Consider the following 25,962-nt stretch of genomic DNA (forward strand, 5'->3'; position numbering starts at 1 on the left):
ACATGAGCCTTGATGCTGCAGCAGATTTTGCTGTCAAATCTTTTGGATACTCAAAGACACTGCAGAGCTCAAATTTCTGGTGCTTCATATTGCTATTCTTACACTTAGGAATAAACGTCCCAGTTCTGTATGTCCATATGTTATTCAATACTGTCTGACTTTGCAGGGGAATGTGAACAGTTTTGGTGAACATGAACTTCCTCGTTTTCCTTGTAGTCTCTCTTGGACTTTGTAAAATGTGCTCACTGTTTCCTCACTGACTGATAGGCACACCAACCAAAATTCATACGCAGTGACCCTTACAAGTGCTCGAATGTTTGGCAGAATTAGGGCATGCCCTTTGGAGATAATGGGATTTTTATCTGCATTTGGATGTGTCTGAGAGAAGGCTGCCTTTGGGAATTTGGGCACTGAGGTGTGTGAGGTTCCACAGCACACTGCTTGACAGGCCTCATGGAGGGCTTGGATGGAATCAGTGCACTGAAGGGAAGGTGGCAGGTGGGCTCTGTGTCCTCAGCTCTCACAGCTCAGGCTCTGCCAGACTGGTCCTGCTGAAGCTCAGCAGGAGCTGAAGGGAAACCATCCACCCAAACCATGTCCCCAGGGAATGGGAAAGCAAGAAGGCTCTCCCAGAGTACAGGGCTACCACTGAGAGGGCTGATTTCCAGATCCCAGCCTTTTCTAGCTGTGGAAGAGGTGACAACCATGTTTCAGGTTTATTCAGCAGCTCTGTGCTGGAGGCAGAGCAGCAGCAGGCTCTCTGCTTCAGCCACTGCTATCAGGGACGTCTGCAGGGCCACGTGGGCATCGTCAGATCAGTGTTTGTGCTGATCACATTTTGGGCAGAGCGTATTAAATTTGTCAGTAAAATGTCACTTTCATGCAGGTGACAGAATGAGGGTTATTTTAGGCAAGCTGTGAAGGAACAGTCCTTGGCAGTGAGTAAAAATGAAACAGGCAAGCAATAAAACTTGTCACATTTGTGTGAGTTTGCCACCTGTAGGTCCCACATTCCCTACTCTGCTAACAAGCCCATTTCTGTCTTTGCAGTTCTGCTGCAGCTCATCTTCCACAGAGGATGGTTCTACCATAGTGGAGCCAGAGAGCTTGGTTTATTTCTGGTGTCACCCTAACACTAAGCTAAATTCAATTGAGCAATATACCCACCCCGAGGGAATTCCAATTCCTATTTGATATTTCATGGGCAAGATCCTTGAATAAAGCTTGACATGGTCATTACCCATTTTGCAGAAGAGAACATCCAGGTATTTGGCAATGGCGTGTTACCATCCCCAATGGATGACCCATGAGTGGACATGCTGCTTCCAGGGGCTGGATAAAGACAGTGGGTGGAGTCCTTGGAGAAGCCAAGGGGATACATCCATGGATTGGCTAATGGCAATTAAAAATTGCCTGTGCTGTTTGAAATCATCTCTGAGTGCAAAAACGTGAACCTCCATGAATGGTTAAACTTAAGAGGATGCCAGTAAGACAAGCAAAACTTACTGCTTTCATGATGTTATATTTTTAGGACCTGTAAATCCTTTTAAAATTGCAGCATGATCTATATATGTTATGAGAAGATCTCAACTACTTAGAAGTGACAGGACTAGATCAATAACTATGTGTTATTTCTGAAGTATACTTTACTACTTCTGGAAGTTAAATCTAAGGAGATGTTTTTGCAGGTTTGAGCTTTGATCAGTGTGTTATAAAGATGCATACTTACATTATACATTTGCTTTGCAGCTCCTGGTTGCTAAATCCCCTGTTGCTCCATTCTCCACTTTTTTCTACACCATTGAGAAATCGGGCTTGGTTCTCCAGGGTAAGACCAGAGCACTGGTTGGTTTGCCTTTTCAATTAGTATTTTAAGCAGACTGAATGTGGATAACAACTATTGTTGAAAATAGGGATGTTTATATCGAATTAATTCCCCCCCATTTAAACATTCTGGTTAACAAGGGGAGTGTTCTGCTGAATTTACTGTTTTTTCTTGGATTATACTAAATTAGTTCTTGTATATTGCCATGTCTAGAAATGGGCCCTGAAATTATTAACCAGAGCTCCCTGTTTCCTCCAAGATAAGGTGGAATGGTTCGGGTAACATGGGGTCTTATGGGATAGGTTTCTTCAGGAGAAACACACCCATCTATCATTAATAACCTGCTGTAATAAATGGCTCTTCTTTAGCAAAATAGCTTGGCATCAGTAAAAACACAGGAAATTAATACCTGTTTTCTATTTTCATGATCATTTTAATGCTAATGCCCTATGGTCTTAAATTTTCCTCAGATTCTCTAGGATATGAAGTGGTATACTGAAAAGTTGGATATTTCTACCATACTGACAGGGAACAATGATTCCTTGTGGCTGTCCTGAATCATGTACTTTTAGACATAGCAAAGAGGGAGGTTCAACTCTTCCCTTCTTTTCCCATGTATCCCAAAAAACATCCTTAGTCCTTGACAAAGATTCATAGATCAATTTTGTTGAGTTGGTGTCTTTTGTTATACAGCCTGGCTCCTTATCACTACATCAGTTTAACAGACTGAATAAAACTAGTCAGTGCCTGCCACTTTCTGTTCAGGAAGGACACTGTGGTATGCAGCCGGGGCAATAAGACAAGTGAGTGTAGCTGGTTCTTCGTTTCCAGTGATAGAGAATCAGTGATCCCATGAGGCACTATGGACATTTTAAGGGATGTGAAAAGTTCTTCTGATTGCACATTTCTCACATTCAGACTGTAGCAGACTAATGACATATTTCCTAGTGACTCAATATGCTTACCTGTGCAGAATGTCAGAAAATGAAAGAAATTAAAATGTTTTATGGTGCATTTTTGCTTCCATTTGATATATCTACGTAACTGTAATGGGGCGGAGGGAGGTGCCTATACAGTATTTCCTAAGCCTTTTGATACTATGTTCTGTATATTCTTAGCATTTTGGGCACTTGATCAGCTTTATTTCGTACCAGTAATTCTAAAAATCCACAGAAACTAGAAACAATTTTTATTAGTTTAGACTGAGGTTACTTGCAAGAGTTGGTCTTGACGTGTTTTATTTCAGTGTAGGGCAGATGATAAACTACTTTTCTATCTTGGATATCTTGAGTTACATAGATGTTTCTGGTCATTATTAAAACAGGCAGACACTTTCCTGCTCTGTCCTCAGGCACTAATGTAGTGAAAGTTTCTGAAACTTTCCCATTTCAGAAACAGGGAGCATTTGTTCAGAGACAATCTTAATTTTTTCAGCTCTTTTCTGTGAGCCATGAATATAGCTTTCCTAGGACTGAACCATACCTTTAAAGAACAAATGGGCCTGGTTACACTTAATGATGATGGAGCAGCACTCTGATAGAAGGATATCACTGTATTAAAAGTGTGGCGATTGCTCTTTTCCCAATACCCATATTGTGCTGGGGTGTACATATAAAACATTGTTTGCCATTTTGCTACACACAGATAAAATACCAGTTTGGATTTCTTTAAGTAATTGATGTCTTGATATCAGGCATTCTTTGTGCATTTTGAAAGGCAACTAGAATGTCTTCTCTGTGTGAACCTTATATTACTTTCTGACTTCATCATTATGTTTCTATTTTAGATATTTTTCTCCAAAATGGGTAGTAAGGAAGGGCATGGTTCCCCTGATAATGAGCCCCAGACTCTTTTACAGAGACTTGTAAGCACTTACAGATGAACTATCTCACTGATTTGTAAAAGTAAATATTGCATGGTCTCATCCCACATTTCAATGATCATTATTTCTGTGGAAAGAGGAAGTGAGCAAATCACTAGGAAATGTCTGGTTTGGATAAGATGCAGAAAGTGGCACCAGGCTGCCTTGTTCATGGGAGACTAGAGTTTTTTCTGAGGGTTGTTCTTGGTGCTTCTTTCCAAAGGGAAGGTGGATGCAAGGTAAGATGACAGCAAGGCAACTAGCTGGTGACTGCTTGAGGGACATCACATAGCAATAACAAGTGGAATCTGTCCCGCAGCCTGATTGCAAAGGCAACTCTCCCATTCAGGCTTTGTTGTTTAATTCCCTTGGTGTCAGGAGGTGAGCACATTCAGGGTGGCTGATGGGAACAAGTGGATGGATGTGGGAACTGGTGAGAAGCAGCAGCTGGCTGAAGTGCCCAGGATTCTTTCTTTTTACTCAGGGGGTCCCATCCTGGGACCATTAACCAATAGGCCATAAACAAATTGATATCGGAAAATGTGGCTGGAAGCTCCCTGATTAGTGAGGGTGAATGGGGAATGAAAGACAAAGTGAAAGTGTGATTTAACAGTTCCACAAGCAATTTCCATTGCCACCTCTGAGGGATTAGGATGTGTGGAATAGGCAAAAAAAAAAAAAAAGAAAAAAGAGGAGGAGCTCCCCCCTGCTTTGTTCTGTGGGCTGGAGGATAATAAAACGGCAGGAGAGGCAGTGCGGCTAGTTAGGGATTTCACAGACTGCTATTTGATGCAGTTAAGGAGCCCTTCTGCTATTGTTGCAGTTAAAATGGGAAGCGGAACTGTTCTCCATTTGCAAAAATCTCCAGCGTCCTCAGGAAGAGGGCTGAGAGCAAAAGGCTATTAAGATGGTAATGCTGCCCCATTTGGAGGAGTGTATCAAAATCCTCTTTGTCAATGTAAATTGCTGCTCTGTTTCCCTGGTATCTTTGCATCTCATGGCCTCAGTGCAAGCACAGAAATTTTTGGAGGAGACCCTATTGAAGGCAGAACTGCTTCCTTTATTGTCAGAGGAGATCTCCAGGCTGCCCAAGGGTCCCTTGGAGAAAACTTCTTCGCTTTTATAAACTTGAAGTGTTCAGGGATGAAGAGAATCCATTTGTGCACTCTCTTATTTCCACTTTCAGACTAGAGAAATTAAATGTGATTATTGAAAAGCAAGATGGGACAGTCAGAAATTTAGCAAGAAAATTGTCTTCAGCCCCTTCCTTTCATTACTTCAGATTGCTCTGTGCTATAGAGGGAGTGGGCTGCAACCCCAAAAATACACTCAGTTGCCTTTACATTGCAATGCATTGTCATGTTATGTTCTCCCATGCTGTACAGTGTCTGGTTGTGTAAGAAGTCTGTGGGATTGTTCTGTATATCTGCTCTGTGGTCTGTGCATATAACCAAGGTTTGAAATGTTTATAATTTAGCAGCTCTACCCTACAGTCTATTTTTCCCATAAGAGATTACTGCATCAATCTGTCTCTTTCTAGGCAGGGGATGTTTGGAGCCAAGTTCGAATCCTGTATGCCTTTCCACAAATAAGCTACAAAAGCATAATATTTTAGGAAATAGATGTGTTTCTATGGGTCTATAGATGTTCTGCTTATTTTCATCTAATTTCACTACACTGACATCTGTGAGCAGGTTTCAGGGTCAAGACGGTGTCCCTCACCATGAACTGCCCTCTTTTCACTTCAGCAGGAAAATAGCAAAGAAGTCTGCAATGAAGGAAGGTTTCCTCCTCTGCTGAGTGTCATGTCAAAGGTGCATTTGCATTGTCTCTTTTCCATCCCTTAGGAAAATGTAAAAGCTCAGTTCCTCCTCCTTCGCTTGATCACATTAGCTTTCCATCTAACGTTAGGACCCTACTGGAGAGAAGCAGCAAAGGAAAGGAAAATCACACTAAACCTAAAGTAACTCTGTCTTGATCTGCCTGTCCTCTACATGCTTCCCAAGAATCTTGGCCAACACCTTGGCTTTCAAAATGTGTTCCAATTCACTATTTTAAGTTCTTTTAACACAGACCATAGTGTTCTGCATGTCCAAAAAGTTACTTTCTGTGGTGTCAAAGCCCTGGAGAATGTCTGGCATGAGTAGAATCTTCACTGTCTCCCCGGTGAGCACAAGGAGGCACAGCAACAGTGTCTCTTGCTTGGTCTCTGCCCAGCCAGAGCTACTAGGGACTTCCAGAGCCCATGTGAAATGGCCAGCATGGCCTGAGAGCGCAGGGGGAACACAGGGCGAAAATCATCTTTGTAGTAGCCACCATGGTCTTCAGTGGCTGCTGCACCAGGGAGACCACTGGCGGGAGCAATGTGGAGTGAGAGTTGTGTGCCTTTGTTAAAAAAGGCTTGCTACTAACAGTGCCTACTCCCAGCCAGTCCCAAATTCACACCTAGTGGAATTTACAAATACTCTAGGTCTGGTCAAGTTCATGAAGAGCTTGCACAGTCTAGATAATGGAATAGTTCCGTTTATTGAAATCATAACAAAAGAAGATTCGGGATTGCTGAATGCACTAACTAGTGCATATTAATAGATACAGTAATTCACTAACTAGAGGGTCCTCATATATATAGTAAATTCCTTAACTAGAGGGTCCTAATATATATAGTAAATTCCTTAACTAGAGGATCTAATATACATGTAGTAAATTCCTTGACTAGAGGGTCCTAATATATATATAGTAAATTCACTAACTGGAGGATCCTAATATATATAGTAAATTCCTTAACTAGAGGGTCCTAATATCTACAGTAAATTAACTAGAGTGTCCTAATATATATAGGAAATCCAGTAACTGGGGGATCCTAATATATATAGTAAATTAATTAACTAGAAAGTATTAATATATATAGTAAACGAGGCCCCACAAGCACAGCTCTGTGCATGAAGATCTCTTTCAAATGCTTAGAACAGCATTTGTTTGAGCTGATGCAGCAGGTGAACGTACTCCTGCATGGCCTTCATGTGGGCATCCAGACTGCTGGCTAGGTGCTGGAAGAGGTTGGGGGATTCAGCCACGCGGAAGTTGGAGGGCAAACTGATGTCCATGGCAAACCTCTGGTTGCCTATGATGAAGTGGGCCAGCTGTTTGGCATCCAGTGAGCAACTGAGGTACTTCAGGGTGTCCGTCATTCGCCGCTGGAAATCCTTCCTGCACCACTGTGTCAGGGGTATGGTGTTCAGGAGGTGCATCAGCACTGTCTTCAGGGCATAGCTGGAGAAACCTGCCCCCATCAGGATTCGGCTGAGGAGCTGCAGGCACTTGCAGTGCCAGCTGTCATGAGGGGCCTGCCTGGCAATGTGCCTGAAGAATTTCCTCTGCCATAGCATAAGTCTCTTAGCCATGTTGTGCTTGGGATGCCTACTTCTGTAGGCTGGCTGCCCACAAAGATATCAGAGTCTCCTTGCCTCACTCCTAAGATGAGCTCAACCAGGAAGCTTTCCTGGTCTTTCCTTAACTGAAATTTGCAGGAGCGGCTGGAGGGCAGCAATCTTAAACGCCAATGGCGCGATTGAGGCGAAAGCACCCAGGCTTCTTTCATGAATTGATAGAACCAGTGGACAGTTTTCTCCACATCTAGGTAGGTGCCATTGCAGAGGGTATCCAGGAGGCTGGGGTCCTGGTCCCTTCTCAGCTCCTCCTCAGAGTGGTGGAGGAAACATAGTATGTCCTCCCCCAGCTGCTCCCTCGTGCAGGTGCACAGCAGCTCCACACGGACACAGCAGTTCCTCTGGAGCACCCCTGCAGTGTCCAGCTCCAGGTGGAAGGCATGTCCTGGAGGGGGACTCAGTGGTACAAGCACATGGTACACAAGGTCCTCTGCGCGGGGACTCCAGCCTTCAAAGGCGCTGCCCACTCCGATGGCTTGTTGTGGCACTGGGTAGAAGCTGTTGGACCAGCTTTGTCCAAAGATGTGTATGAGTTTGTCCATCAGGTCCATTATGACCGAGCAACCTTTGTCCAGGTCCAGAGCAGTCAACTGTATGCGCTCCTCTAAAAGGCTTCCAAGGTTCCTTGTGACATTGTGGCCATCGTCTTCTTTGTTTGCATCATGTTTGCCCTCTTCATTTCCAGCAACATTGACTTCCTCCCCCTTCTCATCGTTATTTACTTCTTCCTTTGCATCATCAGAGCCTTCTTTTGCTTCATTTCCAGCAACATTAATTTCATCCTCCTTCTCATTGTTGTTTACTTCTTCCTTTGCATCGTCAGAGCCTTCTTTTGCTTTATTTCCCACGTTGCTTTCTGCCTTTGCATCCACAATGCTGCCGTCTTCATTTCCATCCTTATTGTCCTCTTCCATCTCTGCATTGCTGCCTTCTTCATGTCTGTCCTTATTGTCCTCTTCCACATCTGCATTGCTGCCTTCTTCATGTCTGTCCTTATTGTCCTCTTCCACATTTTCATTGCTACCTTCTTCATTTCTGTCCTTATTGTCCTCCTCCACATCTGCATCGCTGCCTTCTTCATTTCTGTCCTTATTGTCCTCTTCCACATTTGCATTGCTACCTTCTTCATTTCTGTCCTGATTGTCCTCTTCCACATTTGCATTGTCATTTCCTACTTCTCTCTTTGCAAACACGTTGTGTCCTTCTTCTTGCTCCTCTGCCAAGTTGCTGCTGGACCTCTCCTTGTGGCCACTGTTGTCTGGAACAGTGGAGTCCAAACCACATCTGATTTTGTGAAGTCCAAACCACAGCGCCAAGAGAAGGACAAGGAGTCCAGTCACAGCCCAGAACTGCCACATGAGCAGGGCTCCCCAGGCCACACCACTGTGCTCCAGGCTGTTCTGCTCCAGTTCCTGAATCAGCCGAGTCATTTCCTGGTTCAGAAAATCAGCACGCTGCTGCATGCGCTCCCGTGCAACCTCATCCAGCCCATCCCCGGCCTGCTGCGGGTACTGGATGAGGCCTTGCACAAGCAAGAGAAGGAAGGTGGTGCCAAGCATGGCCTAAAGAGTTGGGTAGGGGTTGAGTGAAAATAGGAGGGAGGTAATGGTAGGGAAAGTGGGGACAGGAGTCCCAGGGATCTATCTGAAGGCAGGAAGGAGGGCCCCAGGCAGCTGGCAGGCTGCTAGGCCCACAAGGGATCGGCCTCTGGATGCCCGGTGAGAAGCGGCTCCCTGGGTACTGGCGTTTCTGCTGTGGCCCTCATCCCGCGTTCAGCACAGCCTCCTGTCTGCGTGCGCACTCGCCGCTCGCCGAGGCTGTACTGGAGCAGGGTCACCTGCTGCTTGGCTTGATAGCTGCCCCCACTGTGACGCGGCTCCTGTGATGTCACAGGTGCCAGAGTGCATCCCAGCCAGGCCAGCCCCACCCTCCATCTCTGCCTCAGCTCATGAACTCATAATGGCAACCAAACACCTGACACGCGCAGACCCACAGGTCATAATGGACCCCCAGGGGTTCCCTTGATAAAACAGGCAGAGCCCCCCGAACCCTTTCCAATCTGAACTTGGTTCACATGACCCATAAATGCTTTGTTCCTGGAAATCTCCTGCTGTGAGATGGAACCAGTTCCCAGAGCACATAATAATTCACTAGGCAGAAAACCTCCCACCGGCATTTCAACGCTGAAAATTCTCCCATGTCAGATATGGTCCCCCTTGTGCTTTTCCATCACGTGTTGTATGACCCAGGCACAGAGATCACAGCTAGAAAAGTCTTACCTGTGATGATCTCTTGGGAGCTATTGCTCCCTTGGGAGTCTTTATGGGTTAGTTAGAACAAATCTAAAGCTCTTCTCCACGTAACTGGCCTATGGCAGACATGGTAAAAAGAGAGAGAAGCTCAGCCACAGGTCTCTTTCCAGGGCTGCCTCTATGGTTCAATTATTAATAATTAAATTAGTGGAAAGACAAGCACTCGGGTCTCTAAGGAAATCATATTTTATAAAATCTGGACTGACAGATGACATGAACATGAATTGTGGCTGCAGAATCCAGTCTGACAGCCAATCTCTATTTTGTAGAGATCTTAGACAAAAAGTCAGAAACCTGAAAATAAGCACTGCAAAATATTGGAAGTTTTACTGTCAGCTTGTGTTTGCTGTTCTAAGAACATGCTGTTGCTTCCCTGTTTCAATATACCAGTTGCAGTGAGTGAAGTGAGACCATTAAAAAAAAGAAAAAAATTGACAGAGTTCCACATCTACTTGGTTAAAAGTGCAAGTTTTGAGATTATTTTTCTCATTGGCTATGATATAATTTCTGTTTTGACTTGAACTTGCTAGCTGGTAATTCTGTTCTGGTACAGCACTCAGAAGAAATGTTGAGCTGCTCTTGCCTAATTGTAGTTTCATTGAAGTTGAATGTAGCACATTCTGGGTTATGCCAGCTGAACTAGTAGATGCTATTTAGCGCACACATATGTGAAAAAGTCTGACTGAAGCTGATTTGAAGCTGTGTTCTGTAGGTTATCCTACAAGTGTAGCTTTAAAAGCAACAGTGTTCTGGGGTGTAAATAGAAGCTAGCAGCAACAAGCCTAGCTGTTACCTACCAGCAGCTCAGCTGTTTGTAGAAGTCTCATTCCATCTTACTTTAGCAAATGCCTTCTGTTACCAAGAGGATGGTGCTGCAAAAGGAGACAGGGACACGGTGGCTGTTTGCCAGCTGAGGAGTCTTTTGGGACTGAATGCTTTAACTAAGTGATGACCATTGCTCTTCATGGAGAAAACTCAGAAGCACTGAAAACATAAGGCAAATTATATTAGTGAGCTAAGATTTGCTTTTAATTAATGATGTATTTTCAGTTTCATAGGGTTTAAAGATGGGCAGAATTATCAGTTCATCCAAACTGACCTCTCATATATCACACCTTTCCTTTGGGTACCTGATAAATTTGTTGTGCTGAATCATTTCTTCTAGAAAAGTAACCATTATTATTTGCAGTCATAAAAAAATGTGAATTCCTGGTTTGCCTTGACAGTGTTTTCAAGCTTTAGCTACCTTGCTGCAAAACCCTTGTTCTATATTTCAGGTTAGAATTTGTCTGCCTTCAATTTTTGGACTCAGCTCTTGTCATGACCTTCAGTGTTTAAAAAAGCAGTGTTGCTGTTAAATGGTTGCCATTTTTCATGAGTGTACTTGGTATTATGATTTATCTTGCTATGTTTTACTCTTCCTTTTTGTAAGAAAGGTATCACTGGCTTTAAATTTAACCTCAAAATTTTGTGTCTCCTGCTGACTAGCTCCCCTCACTACTCAAAAAAGGAATAGAATATCTTATATTGCTAAAGGGAGGAGTTTGGGGGCTGTGCCACAGGAATGGATAAAATTAATTGATTAATCCACCCTTTCTGCTGCCCTCTTTTCCACTGCACACAACCTGTCTGAACACAAATGTACTCCCCTTGCATGTAATGTTCTATTGAGGCAGGTAACTTATTATGTAAGTTATATCTGTAGAAACAAAATAATGTGGCACTTGGAAGAGTGTCTTAAGTTTCACAGTAGTAAGGCAAAAGATCTAGTAACAGCTAAATCTAGGGAAACCTTGGTACATTACATTTCATTTGTCACTAAGGTAATGAAAGAGGCTCATTTTGATCTCAAAATAGCATAGGGTCTGGGTTTGTAGCTGCATGGCAAACTGTCTCCAAAGTGCTATAACTAATTTCTATGGCTAAAGCAAGTGAAAAGCGCCTCATTTTATTTTGTAAAGAAACAAGTAGTGAGGTAGAAAAGGAATTCTGAAAGAAAGGGCAGCATTATTTGTATTGTATTGTGTGGGTTTGAACAGTGAAAGACAATGATTTACTGCATCAAAAGCTTTTATTCAATTGAGGAACTGTAACTATAAAGTGACCTTTGTCTGGAGCAACATGGATATAATCTGTAAAATGAAGCAGGGTTGTACTTGATGTGTGAATGGCTAGAAGACAGATTAATGGGAATAGAGTTGTGCATTGCTATTGAGATGGTAAAAGATTTGCAGTGCCACTGGTGATTTCCAGCCCTATTGGAGGGATAAAGATGAACTGATCATTGTTAGGATCTCTGTGGGGTGGAACCGTTTTTGCTGTATTCCCCACAGGATGCTGAAAGTCTCATGCTATTTCTAACAGGTTTGTAATAATGAGAGCAAAGAAGCACTATCAGTTTGTAAGTTAAGTCCATCCTGGGAGTAAGGCATGAGAAAAAATGAGACTGACATCATCCCAGTGCCAGCAACATGACCCACACAGATATAGCTAACATCAATGAAAATGTCCTTTTGTTCAGGCAATTCATGGCATTTTGAGGAGTGTGTTGCTAAACCTGGCCCAGGAATGGTGTTTGCTTGGGTGAGAGTGTCCCCATTAGATGGGTTTGTGGGAATTGCTCTACTGCTCTGCAGCAGCATTGCCAAAGCCTTGTTGGAATTGCCAAACTCCACGGTTGTCAAATGAAGAAGGGCAGAGAAACAGAGCACAGATGCAAAACCAACTAAAAATGTTAATGATGAGAAATGGAAGGAAAACATTTTAATGGTGAAGGAAGACTAAAGGCATCTTGGGTTTAGATCCAGTAGAAACCAAATAAACTGTCATTTCAATACAATTAAATGTTTCTCTGCAAACATGACCTTTCACATAGTAGCATAGTAGATTGGCAGTAGATTGGTAAAGTTTCTGTCCATACTTTTTCCTGTGAGCTTAATTTATGAGAGAATATTATGCTGGGTAAATCCAGCTTAGCACAATGTTTTGAATCACCTGCTTATTTCTAAATATGCATGTAAAGATACTGAAGATACAGTACTGCTGTCTTGCACTGAAAGGCAAACATGTCCCTAAATGCTTTACTAGATTTCAACTGAAGTGCCAGCATTTAATTTGTCTGAATTTCTACTAAATATAGCATGAAAAAAAGCTTTAGTTCAAGTGGTGTGCCAAATCTGTTCTCATTTACACGAGTGTGAATCAAAACTAATTTCTTTTAATCCAGTGTTGTCAAAACAATGAGCTGAAGAGTGTAAGTCTGTTCCCCTCTTTTGAAGGCTGGCATAGGCTTCCTGGGACAAAATGATCTCACTTCAGAGAAATCTTCTCCTTACCAGGCTCTCTGGTAATGAATTCCTGATCAAAGTGGGCTGCTCCCCTGGGTTTTCAGCATAGTACTAAAGCAAATGGCCTTTTTTCCAAAAGGCTTTTAGCATAAGGAGTGTAATTGTCTGTTGATTAGAGGTAGTGTCTGTGATTTGTGACAATATATTGTTCTGGGAACTGAACATTGTCATGGAAGACTAAGACTTTACTAGTAATGGCCTGGATTTAATGTAGATGTTACATCTTTTAAGCTACAGATTTGTAAAATAAAGTCAAATGTACCTAAAATGGACTTAATGTTCTTAAGTGAACACATTCATGAGTAGGAAGCCAAATAAATGTCTGTTAAAAAACATGTTTTCCAGCCAGAGTAAAGTCTTATGCTTTTGTGTGCAGCTTGTGAAAGTAAAAGACAAATTAAGTCTCACTGTGATATTTTCCTTTCTCATGTAGACACAACTAAGTTTCTTTTGCTATGAAAGGTTATGTCTGTACTGGCCTCACCACTAACATGTTTGGTGAAGCCATCACTGATGTAATTTGATCATGTGAAAATATAGTTAGCAATAGAAGACTATGACCCAAATTACCTACCCTTGGTTATACAGGCAACTTTTCTTTAGCTATAGGAATTTTTACCTTACTAAAATCTTGTAAACTCCCTAAATGTACAGCCCATTTTACAGAGAAACACTTTATTGTTCCCTCTGCTGCGGAGATCCAAGAGTTACCTACAGTCTGAACTCTGGAAGTCTCCAGAGTACAAATCTGTGTAGGCAAGCACACTTGAATTGCACTTCATCTAAACTAGAAGACTTTGCCTGAGGAGAGGCTTACTAGCACAGGGATAACACTTTACAAATAAGGCTTCCACTGCTTTGACCTCAGTGCTGTTTTTCTTTGAAACTTGCTCCATGTTTCAAGAATTAACACACCCCGAACAGCCTCATGTATCTCTGCATCTGATGTGTTGACTCGCCCTGCCACAGATTTAAATTATCTTCTCATATGATCTTAAATCTATCTTGATAAGATGGAATAGGAATATATAGCACTTTCTTAGAAACAGGCACATGTGATAAACCCTCTCAGCAAACAGTGGTTTACTTCAAATGCTTTTTCTCATTATAGTTGTTCCCTAAAATTCATAGTATTGGGTGGCTACTGTAAAATATTTTCTGCAATGTTCCTTTGAACTTTAGCAGTGCTCCTCAGTGTTTATGTTGAAATGAAACCAAACCTGGTCCTTTGTCATTCAGTTCTGTGAAGACCCCTGAAAAACTTTTGAGATTAAATTGCAGGGCCAGATTGAGTTAAAGAAGCATTATAGGGATAAGAGAGGCAACAAGGTTAGTCAGCAGTTTGCTGGAGTGTGGTGTATCAGCCCAGGCTGTTCCTTGGTTTGCCACCTGAGTGACCCTAGAGGGTCTAGAGCACATAGGCAAGGCAGCACAAGCCTGCAGGGGTGAAGAGGAAGCAAAGGCAAATGCTGCTATAATTAACAGTTCAACAAAAGATGTTGTTGAAAAGATTTTACTTTACTGTTCCACTGAATCTCATTTTCATTTAAACTTCCTAGTTTTCAAACTACAGAAACATTCTCCCATACAATCCAATGCTCTGTGAAGGTGCACTTTTCAGAAACACCAGCTGAGATGTGACATTTCTAGGAAATGCTGGGGAATATGAAAGTCTGAATAGTCTGAACAGAGTGCTATGTGCTATTGTGGAGACCTCAGCTGAGATATGCCTTACTGTTCAGTGGATAAGCAGGCTTAGAATAAGCAATTTGGCATCCAAAGTTGTGAACACTAAGAATTGCATTCCTGAAGATGTTCCGAGTGAATTTAGGAATGGGATGAGGTTCATTCTTAGTAGCATATATATAAATATTGCATTCCTCCTTCAGGCTGCATATGCTTGATGGACTTCAGTCTTGAGGCATGACAGGTAGGAACTGCACACCACATCTTTTACTTTTCTTCATGCTATGTTTGTGCTGTGAGTGAATTACCCAAAACAAGGTATTGGACAGCCAGGCACATACATTGCAGCTGTGAGTCCTAGCTGTGAGCTAGACCATATCCTGTCTGCCTGTGGCATTTGCTGAAGTCCACAGAGGAGCAGAACATCCTGTTTGCTTAGTTTTCTTTTGTCTGCCCCATACCAGCACAGGGAGAATATTACTCTATATCTTTCCTCTTCTGCTCTGAAATTGGATCACAGCACTCATGATCGTGTTCAATAGCTGGAAATGCCGAGGATATCCGATTGCTGAGGTCTCTTATTTTAAACACCACATGCCAGGAAAAGTATGTGGGATCCCACCAGCTTAGCACTGGAGGGTGCAGGATGCATCAACAGGAAAACCAAACAAAACATGAAGTGAAATTCATTTGAAAAGGGAAGGGACTCATAGACCACCAATCAGCAGTGTTTAAGCTCTTCATATCTACACAATAGGCCTTTTCTTTTCCTTCAGTTCTTCCCAATGTGCAAACTATCTTAAACTGATTTTTAGAGCCACAGCTGTCACCAAAGGCAATGCGACCTGTAGGTGCTCATTACTTTTGAAAATCAAGCCAATGTATTCTAATGTGGTAGTAAAAGCCAAAAGCACTAAATCAGGATGGTTAAAGCATAACTTTGATAGTTCTGTTATGTGACCCTGGCCACCTTCATGTTTGATGCAGAGGCAGGGCCTCACACGAGCACACCAGAGCTCAAAGGTATGTTGTTTCCTTGCCTTTCAGCCTTTCAGTTCTGTTGCTTTGCTTCAGCACTGCAGTTCTTCCAGCTGAGTAACACTGGATAAGTCTTTGTTAGAGTTTAGTAGAGGTAACTTTTATTCATCCAGAATACTTTATTTTCCTTGAGAAACAGGTTTTCTCCCCTTTTTTTCTCTCAAATGTGTGTTAGGCTGAACTGGGGAATGAGTAGTCATGCAACTGACCCATAGCAGAGTGGGCCAATTTGGCTAGCAGTATAAGGTAGCAGCAGCAAGGATGGGCAGCCACCTGAGTCACAGTTTGATTTTCATTTGGAAGACTTGTCATGCCTTGGGAAAAGTTCCTAAGTAATGGATGAAAGTCAGGGCAGCCCTGATTAGTCTGGTGTAGAGTGAACTAAATTCCACTGTCACATCTGAGCTTAGGGGGAGTGAGGTGTCTCTCAAGCTGGTCCCAGCTGCCTGGGCTCAGAGCACCATTTACTGCTCTGTCACTTAAGGGCACAGGAAAACTCAATACATAAACTGAATTTGCAAACTCAGGGCCTCTTCTTGCAGAAGAGGTAAGAGAGCTGGCCCACTGAAGGCTGCAGCCAACAGTGTGACATTAATTTACAGGGAAAGCTCATTTAACTGGCCTTCTGTTACTGTTTGCTTCAGGCTGGAAGCTTTCTCAGTTCGTTAGGTGTCTTTTTTTTTTTTTTCATAGTACCACATATTCTTGGTAAAATAAGGAAATCTGAAAACAGAGGAAGTAATGTTGATCTTGAAACACCAGCAATTGAAAAGACCATTCACAGTTTCCTTTAAAACAAAACCAAGGGGTAAGATAATGCTAACCAGGGCCGGGTGCCCAAGAGAGCATCATAATGAAGCATCCACTGTTATTGTTCAACTCGGTGTTTGTTCTTCATGTGAACAAAAGGAAGGAAGAGCTCTGCTATCAGGCTGGAGAGGAAGGAGTCTTTGTTGCCCTTGGCTACCCTAACTTTAAATGTGAGGAAGCACAGGGCACTGCAACATGACCTTTCTTCAGTATTAGATGAGGAAAATTGATAGTTTAGGAGGTTAAGGGCGGACACTCTGTTTATCTAAAGACTAGGCTTCCCTTTCACGACAGCCCAAGACCAGGTATATGTCAGTGCTAGTATTTACTTAGGTCACGTGAGGTTTTAAAAACCTGCTTTTAAACCCTAGTACTTCTCCTTTGCTGCTTGTCTGCAATTTGATTCTTCCTCTGTGTTGTTATTCACCATAGGAGCAGTAAGAGATGCCATTTCCTTATTGAATGTGACAGGCACCCAGTGTCCTGAGTGTAAAGTTCAGTCATGTTGCTGAATGTGTCTGCTAGAGACTGAGTCAGGTTTACTGTTCCTTCTCCACCCCTAGAATTGTCTGCTGAAGTGGCAGAATTCCTGCTGTCCCTCTCCCCATTTTTCAAGTCATGAGGATGACACACTGTCGGATTAGTGATAAAGTACACAGTGCTCAGAGCCATTGTTTCAGATTTTTGGATGACTCAGGCAATGATTGTATCATCAGCTAACCTCAGGTTACAAATTAAAGATTTAAAGACCCCTGCAATCATGAAATTCTGCTTAGCTTGCCTGTGTGTTAGTCCTACTCTGGCTTTGTCTACTCCATGTACTATCTCTGCATACCAAGAAATAGATTTGCATGCCATTAGAGGCCATGCTGTGGTGTTGAGGTGTCTGAAAACTGTAGGTGTGTATTTTGATCTGATATACAGAGTTCATACCTTGTATATGATGCTTTGAAATTTCTGGACCGAAAATAAAAGCAGCCCATAAATACATATCAGATTTGTCTCCCATTCAAAGTGCATCCCTGCATTGATGAACTGTTAATTCAAGGTTACCATGGTGCATGATGTACAAGATGACACTTCCACACATTTACATTAGAGTCTGTTTCCATTATCCCAAAATCTAATCGTTCTCACAACAGCATGTTTTGTGAAAGTTCTACCAACATTACTGTAGACAGAGAAAGAACATTAATTAGATAAAATAGCCTTGTTTTGTTTAATGGAAGTGATCTGAGGGCTTGATGATTTGTCAGAGTAAAAGCATTTGGTAAGAAAGCAAAGAGAATGGGGAGAATTCCATGAAAATACTGAGACGGTCAAGTATCATAAAGTCTTTAAAGTGTCATAGTCTCATAAAGTCTCTTTAAAGTGTCATAGTTCGTCAGCTATATACCACTGAAGGCAGGAGAATTAGGTACAGGCTCAAATTAGATATTTGAAGTATGATCAGTTTGTGTGTAAAACCATGCTGGATACAGGAAGAAATAAATACCATAGTACATTGTTGGTACTGTGGCTCTGTAAACCCACTAAGTTCAACACAGAAAATGGGAAAAAAAACCTCTGAATGTCCTGGAAAATTAAATTAAGAAATAAAATTAATTCAGACCACTTACCGAAGCAGCCTTCTGTAAACAGGTTGATCTTTATTTCAAATAACAGATATGAAAGCTCAGTAAAATGCTGAAAATCCAGATGAGCCAGTGGGGGAATGACCCTGCCTGTACTTAGTTTTCTTACATTACTAGCATCTTGAAGTATGGTGGTTCTTTGAAGAAAAAAATTCCAAGATTAGATTTAGCACATTTTAGTCAAGCCACAGCAAGTATACTCAGTTTACAAATACAAATGTTTTGTGTTTGTTTTGTTTTTCTAATTACTGACCCTAGAAATTATTTGTTTCTTAAAAGCTAAAAGGACTTCTTTCCTTCTCCCATATCATCATGAGTGGTTTTAATAGAATAAATTGTGTCTTTGCCAGTTTAAACAGTTGTCTTCAGTTAGGCCAGTCATGGTGGCTTATGTATACAGTTACAGTTTTTGTCCTTGGGTGATAAAATAAATCTGAAGAAGCATGGAAGAAATAGAATTTACTTAGGTTTTTGGTGACCCCTTTGCTGAACAGAACTAGCAAGGCTGAGTGACTAACTAACATTCATTAGTGCGGTTGAAGACAACAGATGAGCTTCTGAGTACTGTCAGGGAACAATTATCTGCAATAAAATAGGTGCTGGTTTGATGCATCTGTAATTAGAACTGCTTAGCACTGTGGAAAGGGTTTCCTTTCCCTCTTAGGGCCAGAGGGCTTGGCAAAACTCCTTCAGGATGAAACTATAGCATTTGTCTGAAAGGCTTCTTGGGTAAAGGACAACCCTATGACTTTCTTTATATAAACGGTTTTTATGACCATCTGTATTTATCCATAATAATTTCAACCTGCAGAGGATGTAAAAAACCATGTAGTAGATACAGGAGGATTGGAAGCCTGCTATCAAAGCCATGCCCAATAGCATTGCTTTTTGTTGGAGCAGTGTCTTTGACAGACTTAAGCAGTGGTTTTAATTGAGAGTGAGGGACCCATTATAACAGATATGAGGGGTGGCAGTGGATAGGGCCGTGATCTAACTGGAGAGGAGAATCACAGGCAGCAGAGTTCTGTGTTGCACTGCAGCAGTACTTGTCTTGCAGGTCAGTAGTGGAAGGGGGTAGGCTAAGCTGTTGCAGCATTCCCCTTCCCGCTGCCTCATCTTTATGCCTGTTTGGAAGAGGAAGGCTAATACAATGCCATTTTACAACACAAATCAAAAGACAGCACTTTGATACAGTGAAATTAGGTGTGATTTCTTCCTTTTCCTTGGATAGAGACTTACTGAACCCTGGACATAAGGAGGGAGATGCAGTCCTTATGTGCCTCTTCTAATGAGTTTTCTCACCAATGCACTAGACTTGATAACACAACAGTTTGTTGTAGGAGAAGGCCGAATCCTGCCTGTGCACAGGAAACCTTTTTAAAGGAAAAAAGAGTTAAACCTGTTAAAAAGAGTAAACCTGTTACCAGGAAGAAATCAAATGAAGTGGTCTGACAAAAGAAACAAGAATACAGTGTTAGTGAAAAACTGTTTTTAAAAGACTCAAAATAGTTTTATTTCCACAAGCTAGCAAGGGGGATATTGGTTGCTACATCAGGAGTCTAATGGCATCAGATTCACCAGCCTGGTTGTTTATTTGTAGTGATATGTTCAGTGAACATTTCAAGCACTCCAGGAAGAAAAGAGAAACTGAGGACTTAGCTATTTTTTATTAACATTTTCTTTCCAATAGAAATCAAACTGAAGAAGACAACAGATAAATCCTGATTTCACTTTATTAGTTGTTGAGATATGCATTTATCAGAAGAAAAGAGAAACAGATTACACCAGCAAACACATCTGGCCTTAGATTGGCCTTCAAGTGATCCAAAAAGAAGCACAAAATATGGAGTTGTTTACAGCCAGGCACTTAAAATCCCACACAGCTGCAAGGGTAAGAGGCAGCAGAATAAACTCTCAAGACAAGCTGACAACAGCTCCACTGCCAGGGTGCCCCTTTTGCAGACGAGACAACAACAGATGAAGAAATCTTGAGAATGACCCAGAGCAGTGCTCATTAGTGAATGAAGCACAGGCAGGAAATGGGACAAGATTCCTTTTGTCATAGTTTTTCACCCAGCTGTCTGCCTGTCCCACAGCCACCCACATGCAATCAAATATAGTCATAGTCAACCTCCAGAAAATTTATACAAATAAAACCTCCAGTGATCGCATACAGACTCTTTCCACGTTACATTTGCCCCATTAGCAAGGAATGAAAAATTACTGTGTTTAATCTAGGCACGTTTATCATTGCAGTTGATACTTATTAGGAGGGGTTGTATTCAGGTAAATCTGATAGAACCATGTGATTCCTCTTACTGATGTCATCTGGACATCTGTTTCTCTTCATATCTACTATTTATTATTGATTTACTAGCACTTTTACTATTTTGTTTCCTTCTTAAGGCAAAACTGTGATTTTTACTTTATACAGGTATAAAGTGTCTTTGTATTAAACAGATGTGTGCAATTCCCAAAATGAGGGCATTAACAAACAGAGAAAAACATTTCTGGACTTCTGAAATGGAATATGTGGAATCAAATGCTATTTTGAGATTTTTAAGTTATCATAAGGACGTTGAGACTCCAGCTTCTTTGGTACCTTTCTTTTGTGAGTGCAGCTCACTTAACATCTTGCTCATAGGCTATAAAAACATTTTGTTTTTCTTGTGGATTGAAAACAGTTTTTTACCTACACTTTTCACCTAGAGTTAAATAACAGAAGTCTGTTACAGAGACTTCTCTAACTCTTGTTTTTCCAAATGGCAGCCATCCTGTTGCTCTTCACCAGGAGACACCTGTCTATAGGGTACTGTGAGTAGTTACTTTCTACTCCGGGGCTGTTCATTGTGCCTTCATGTTTGGCTTCGCTGCCCAGCTGCCATTTTTAAATGGAATAGTTGTCCATGAGCTGTTCATGAGATTCTTCGAAGTAGAGACTTTGAACACGTCAGCACTGAGATTGAGCAATGATAAAAATGAATGTCACATTTGTAGCCTATAGCAATTAATTTTTTAAAAATGGATTCGTGCAGTCTTGAACTGTCTAGTGTGTAGAGTTCAGAGTGATGTTAGGCAGACAGAAAATTCAAGTTGGCATGAAAAAAAAGCCCAGCCCCTTCCCACCCAAAATTATGTCAGCACCAATCTGAGACAACTCTCTCTAGGGTCAGCATCTCTGTTTAGCAATCCCACTTGAATGAGTCCGTGTGAGTATCATGGAATTCTTTCACACTCTAGAGGATCTACAAGGAGCAAGTCTGAGACCAACTTACTCCACCCTAGCTACCAGAGAGACCTGAGATACAAAGAGGTCAAAGCCATGCCCAATGGAATTGCTTTTCTAAAATTGCTAATCAAAGTGATTTTATGTTTAACGGGGAGGGGCTGCTGCAAACTATCAGAACAGTCTTTGAGGCATCTGGTTTGTTGCTTTTGGAGTCCCATTAATATCTCTTCTGTGTTGTTACTATGGTAATGGTAGCTATCAGACATTACTGCATCTCCTCTTACCACTGTGTCTGGGTGCAGTATCACTAGAGCTTTTAGTTGTGTATTTTTCTCCCCACATCTCTCATTTCTCATCTTTATTTGAATCACAGTCTTGTTCAGCAGGTCAGCTAATGGAGAGCAGATTTTTTTACTCATTCTGGTTCTTTTTTTCCCTTTTCCTTCTATTTATATAACACACAATTTGTAATCTTTTTAAAACCAAAGAAGAGAGAAGTCTTGAGTTCATCTAGATTAAAATCAGCTGCAGCCTATTAATGGACTCAGCCCAAGACTGAGACTTTAGGAAACAAAAACACTGGACTAAATTATACTGAACTGGCCTCTGTCTCCTGGTGAGGGGATTCATATAGCAAGAGGAAAGGGGAAAAGGGGGGTAAAGGGAGAGGATCTCCATGTGGTTTTAATTCATTTTGATTCTCTTCCTGAAGCTAATTTACCCAACACAAAGGCTCTGTAGTGGGCAGCCAGCTTTTTAGAAGTTTGGCTTTCACTGATAAACAACTCAGTTCCTGTTCTGAAGGTCTGAGATAGCTCAGACCTGTGTGTAATCAGCCAAGGTTTAATGTGAGTATTTTGGTACAGGGTATTTCAATTACATATTAGAGTCCTTTCATCATCTGTCAGAGTGTATCCTGAAGACTCTCAGATAATTGATCTAACTCCTCCATTCATTCTGTCCCCAGAAACAGACAGTGAATTGTCTCATTTAAGAATCAGAATAGCAGACACAGGGCCAAAACAAGTCAAGCCAAAAGTGCTTCCACTGGTGTGGCACTCACAGAAGGCAGTTCTGAGCTTCTTCTGGGCATAGGAGCCTTTGCCACTGAAGTAGCAATGTACTGTTCTCTGCTAAAGGGAAAATGCTCATTTATTATATTCATCCCTTTTGACATTAAATCTTTTTTATTGCATTCTTAGTCCCATTACTGTGTGTAGTCTTCTAGCAACATGCAAGAAATTATGTCTGTGCCCTAAAAAAGCCAGACAGTGGGTGGAGAACTGAAGTAAACAGTAAATCATTAGCTGGAAATTACTTGATTAATTGTGTTAGGCCCAGACTGTCTTTGGTTACAGTTTTCATGTATTTCACGTAACAATAACTTGCAATCTAAACAAAACTAGAAGGCAAATGGGGAGATGGGAGATTAATGAAGGGACTGAGATGGAGGAGGGAGTTGAATTGGGCCTTGGAAGGAAGGGTTGACTTGGAACAATAGATGTGCATGTGTGGCTTCCCAGTGCTTCAGTCCCATGTGCAAATATTTGTTATAGGAAATGAGTATATGCTTGGCCAAAATCTATCACTGGCTAATAAGCCACAACAATCAGCACCAGTTGTTCACTGCTCTATTAAATATGCCCTAGGAATTAGTAACATCAAAGAAAATACAGTTTTGAGATTGAGGTCTGGGGATATCTGGCTTCAACTGCTAATTCTTGCCAGCTTTGTGTAGTAATGGACAAAAGAATTTCACCATGTCCTGTTTTCAATCTTCTAATTTACAGAGATGCTGAAATGTTCAGCATTATATGAAGGATGCTCCATTTCTAATGTTTCATTCTGTATACATATAAACCAGTCACTGCATAGTTGTCCAGGAAGGCTTATATGTCCTTATCTAGGCATATTTTTCCAAAGTGAATTTTGCATTTTCATGGCTCTCCTGCTTTATGAGTCAGTTCAAGCAAAGGTTTAAATACAGAGAGAATCCCTTATACTTTGCTTGACAAATAATTTCTCACATTTATAACAGGTCATCAGGAGGCTAAGTTGAGCAGGACATGGTTTTTCCATGGGATTCTCCTGTAGTCCTTCCTTTCCCTAAGCACATGCTTTTCCTCTCCCATCAGCACCCAGTTCACCTCCTGTGTGCCACAGTGCTCTGAGAACAGGTCAGAGCTGCTGCAAAGCTGTCAGGAATTACACTGAGTTTTTCAAGGATAAATCAAGTTTGACTTGATGTAGTGGAAATCTTCTTAGCATTTCCTGCCTATATTTCTTCTTTCTGAAACTTAAGGCACCATGTAGCTGAAATAAAGTCACCTGAACGCTTTTTGATACTGTAAGGTGTACTGCACTTCTGCACTTTTTCCCTTGGCCTTCCTCAAAGCCTGCTAGAAGCAAATTGGTTTGCTGTTATTTTGGTTACTTTGTTTTGTTCTTCTGCTTTTATTCTGTAAGTAAGTCTGTTATTTGTCTAATGCTCAGACAGATCTCCCCTCACCCCAACCTGTTAGATATGGATGACTCTCACAGAAGTGGTTAAAACTTTATTCAGAAATAACTGGAAGAAATTAGCCATCTAGGACTTGGGCAGAGATTTATTTAAGGCTCAAAGTACCCTAATAGTATTCTGAGAGAGTAAACTTAATTTTGGATGGCTTTGGATGACTTTTGTAAGAAGAAACCTGTTTTTGTATTCTTTACACAGACACATGCATCCCAACAAAAACAAAAAGTAAAATAAACAGTTGTATGCTTTTACCATTCCATATGCTTTGACTGCCAGCTAAAAAATTGCCAAAGAAATAATTACAGTAGTTTGATATAGTAAAAACTGTGTAAGTAACATTGGCTTACAGTAAGTTTTACATGCTAGGATACGTTTCCTCTGTCAACAAAGATACCATATTCATCCCCAGCACTTTAAGAAGCAGAGCTGCACTTCTCATTGCCTTAATCTCCCCATTTGTGGCATCTGTTCCCATGATTCCCTTTGTCCTGTGAGGTCCAGACCCTGCACAGCCTGTGTCTTTTTGTAGTCTTTTGTTTTTAGCAATTACTAAACAAAGCTGTATTTAACTGTAGCCTTATTTAGCTTGAAAGGAAATGCAGTGCTAGAGCGACCAGTTTCAATAGGTTTTAACCCAAGACAACAAAAAGCCATAGCCATTTTTCTTTCATTGATTCCAACCTGAAGAAACCAGATAGTTCAAACAAAAAGCTTATGAGAAGGATGGGGTTCAGTTATTTCAAGACATCAAGCTACAACATAATTTTGAGAAACCTGTTTTAGTGTATTTGCAGACTTGGGCTACTTATATTACTTACTCTTGGTTCCCAACATAAAAGTTTTCATCATAGCCGTAAAGCTAGAAATGCACTTTTGAAAAGGAGGGAAAAGATTTGAGAGCACAATATTCAGTTACCATGAAAAAAGTTTTATCTTGATATTCTACTCTGACTCTGTCCAATTTGATCCTTTACTGTCAAACAAAGTGGTGTAGTTGGTAAGGTGTTGATCCTGGAGGTTCCCAGGGATCTGGCACAGTAGAAATTATGTTTTTACCAGGCTGAGCTCTAGTCACCTGTGCACTGTTAAGGGCCTGCAATATTGCTCACATTTTACTTGTAGAGAGGAAAAATCTCAATTTTTTTTCAATTTTCAACTACATAAAGTTCTCTGCATAGAAGAAGAAAATAGAGGGAGAGAGAGACATCCTGCTTTCATGTTCTTCTCATGGTCCTGTAGCTCAGTGCTCTTGTGCACACATGCACTTACGTGACTCAGGCTAAGTTTCACTCCTCTGCTCTGGTGGCTGTTACAGGACAGGAAGCAGGGCCCGCTGGGAAGATTTATTTTAAGAAGTTGTTGTATGATTTTGATTCCTTTTGGCTGCAGTGTTCATTGTAAGCATAGAGGTGCTCTCTTGGGGATGCTCTGTGTGAGCTGTGTGGCTGTCATTGTTTCTCATTTGCCCTGCTGTGCTCCAAACTTAGTGTGGTTTCAGACTACTCTGCTGATGTGTCAGGTCAAGCTCCTTAGGTTCCACTTCTCAGATAACCAGGAGTAGTTCACTCTGGCTGCTGTCAAACTGTTCAAATTTCTTTAAAATATTCCTGCTAGTGTAACAGTCTACCAGTATTTTACCATGGAACGTATATTCTTTGGGGAGCTTCTGCATCCCTGGTAATCTGGAGAAGCTATGGCAGAAGCTGCTGTACATGAGCTCACAGTCTGAAACTAACCTTAAGAATAAAAGGCAGAATAATATACATCAGCATGCTGTAATATGATAGGGGTTTTACAGAAATTCCATTTGGAGGATATTTATAGTTATTGCCATACTTTGCCTGGGATCATTTTTAATAGTTTCTGAAATGAGATGGCTTTATTTATGTTTAGAGAGCTTCAAGAAATAAAATTGTTCTTAACTTGGGAGTTTTGCTGCTGGTTTCTCTAGCAGCTGTTGAGGAGCAGGCCATGAGTTCTTTATCACTTCTCCCTAGTGGGTGAACAGTGCATTTGTAGTTGTTTAATTTTGCTTTCAGTGTGTTGGGTGACATTGGCATACAGCCTAAAGCAAAATGGTGGAGGAAGAATTAAGTTATTTGCTTTGGTCATCATCAGTTTTTAACAAAACTCAGATGGCTCAGTCTGGTGCATTTTCCATGAATTGAGTGTATTGTATATTGATTTTCATGCTGGGCAGCACTTACTTTGTGGATCTTTGGTACACTCAGATTTCCAAGCAACATGAACGTCCCA

At 41.4% G+C, this 25,962-nt stretch overlaps 1 protein-coding gene across 4 annotated transcripts in view; it reads left to right on the forward strand.

Moving 5' to 3' along the window:
- The window catches only part of RAD51B (RAD51 paralog B), a 404,105-nt gene that overhangs the window by 265,965 nt on the left and 112,178 nt on the right, over nt 1–25,962 (forward strand). For all 4 annotated transcript variants that reach the window (XM_033062473.1, XM_033062472.1, XM_033062475.2 and 1 more), the window contains exon 10: nt 1,750–1,828. In XM_033062473.1, coding sequence (XP_032918364.1) covers nt 1,750–1,828 — 79 coding nt within the window. The remainder of the gene's footprint in view (nt 1–1,749; nt 1,829–25,962) is intronic.

Source organism: Catharus ustulatus, chromosome 6, assembly GCF_009819885.2.
Source record: "Catharus ustulatus isolate bCatUst1 chromosome 6, bCatUst1.pri.v2, whole genome shotgun sequence".
Taxonomy (NCBI): Eukaryota; Metazoa; Chordata; class Aves; order Passeriformes; family Turdidae; genus Catharus; species Catharus ustulatus.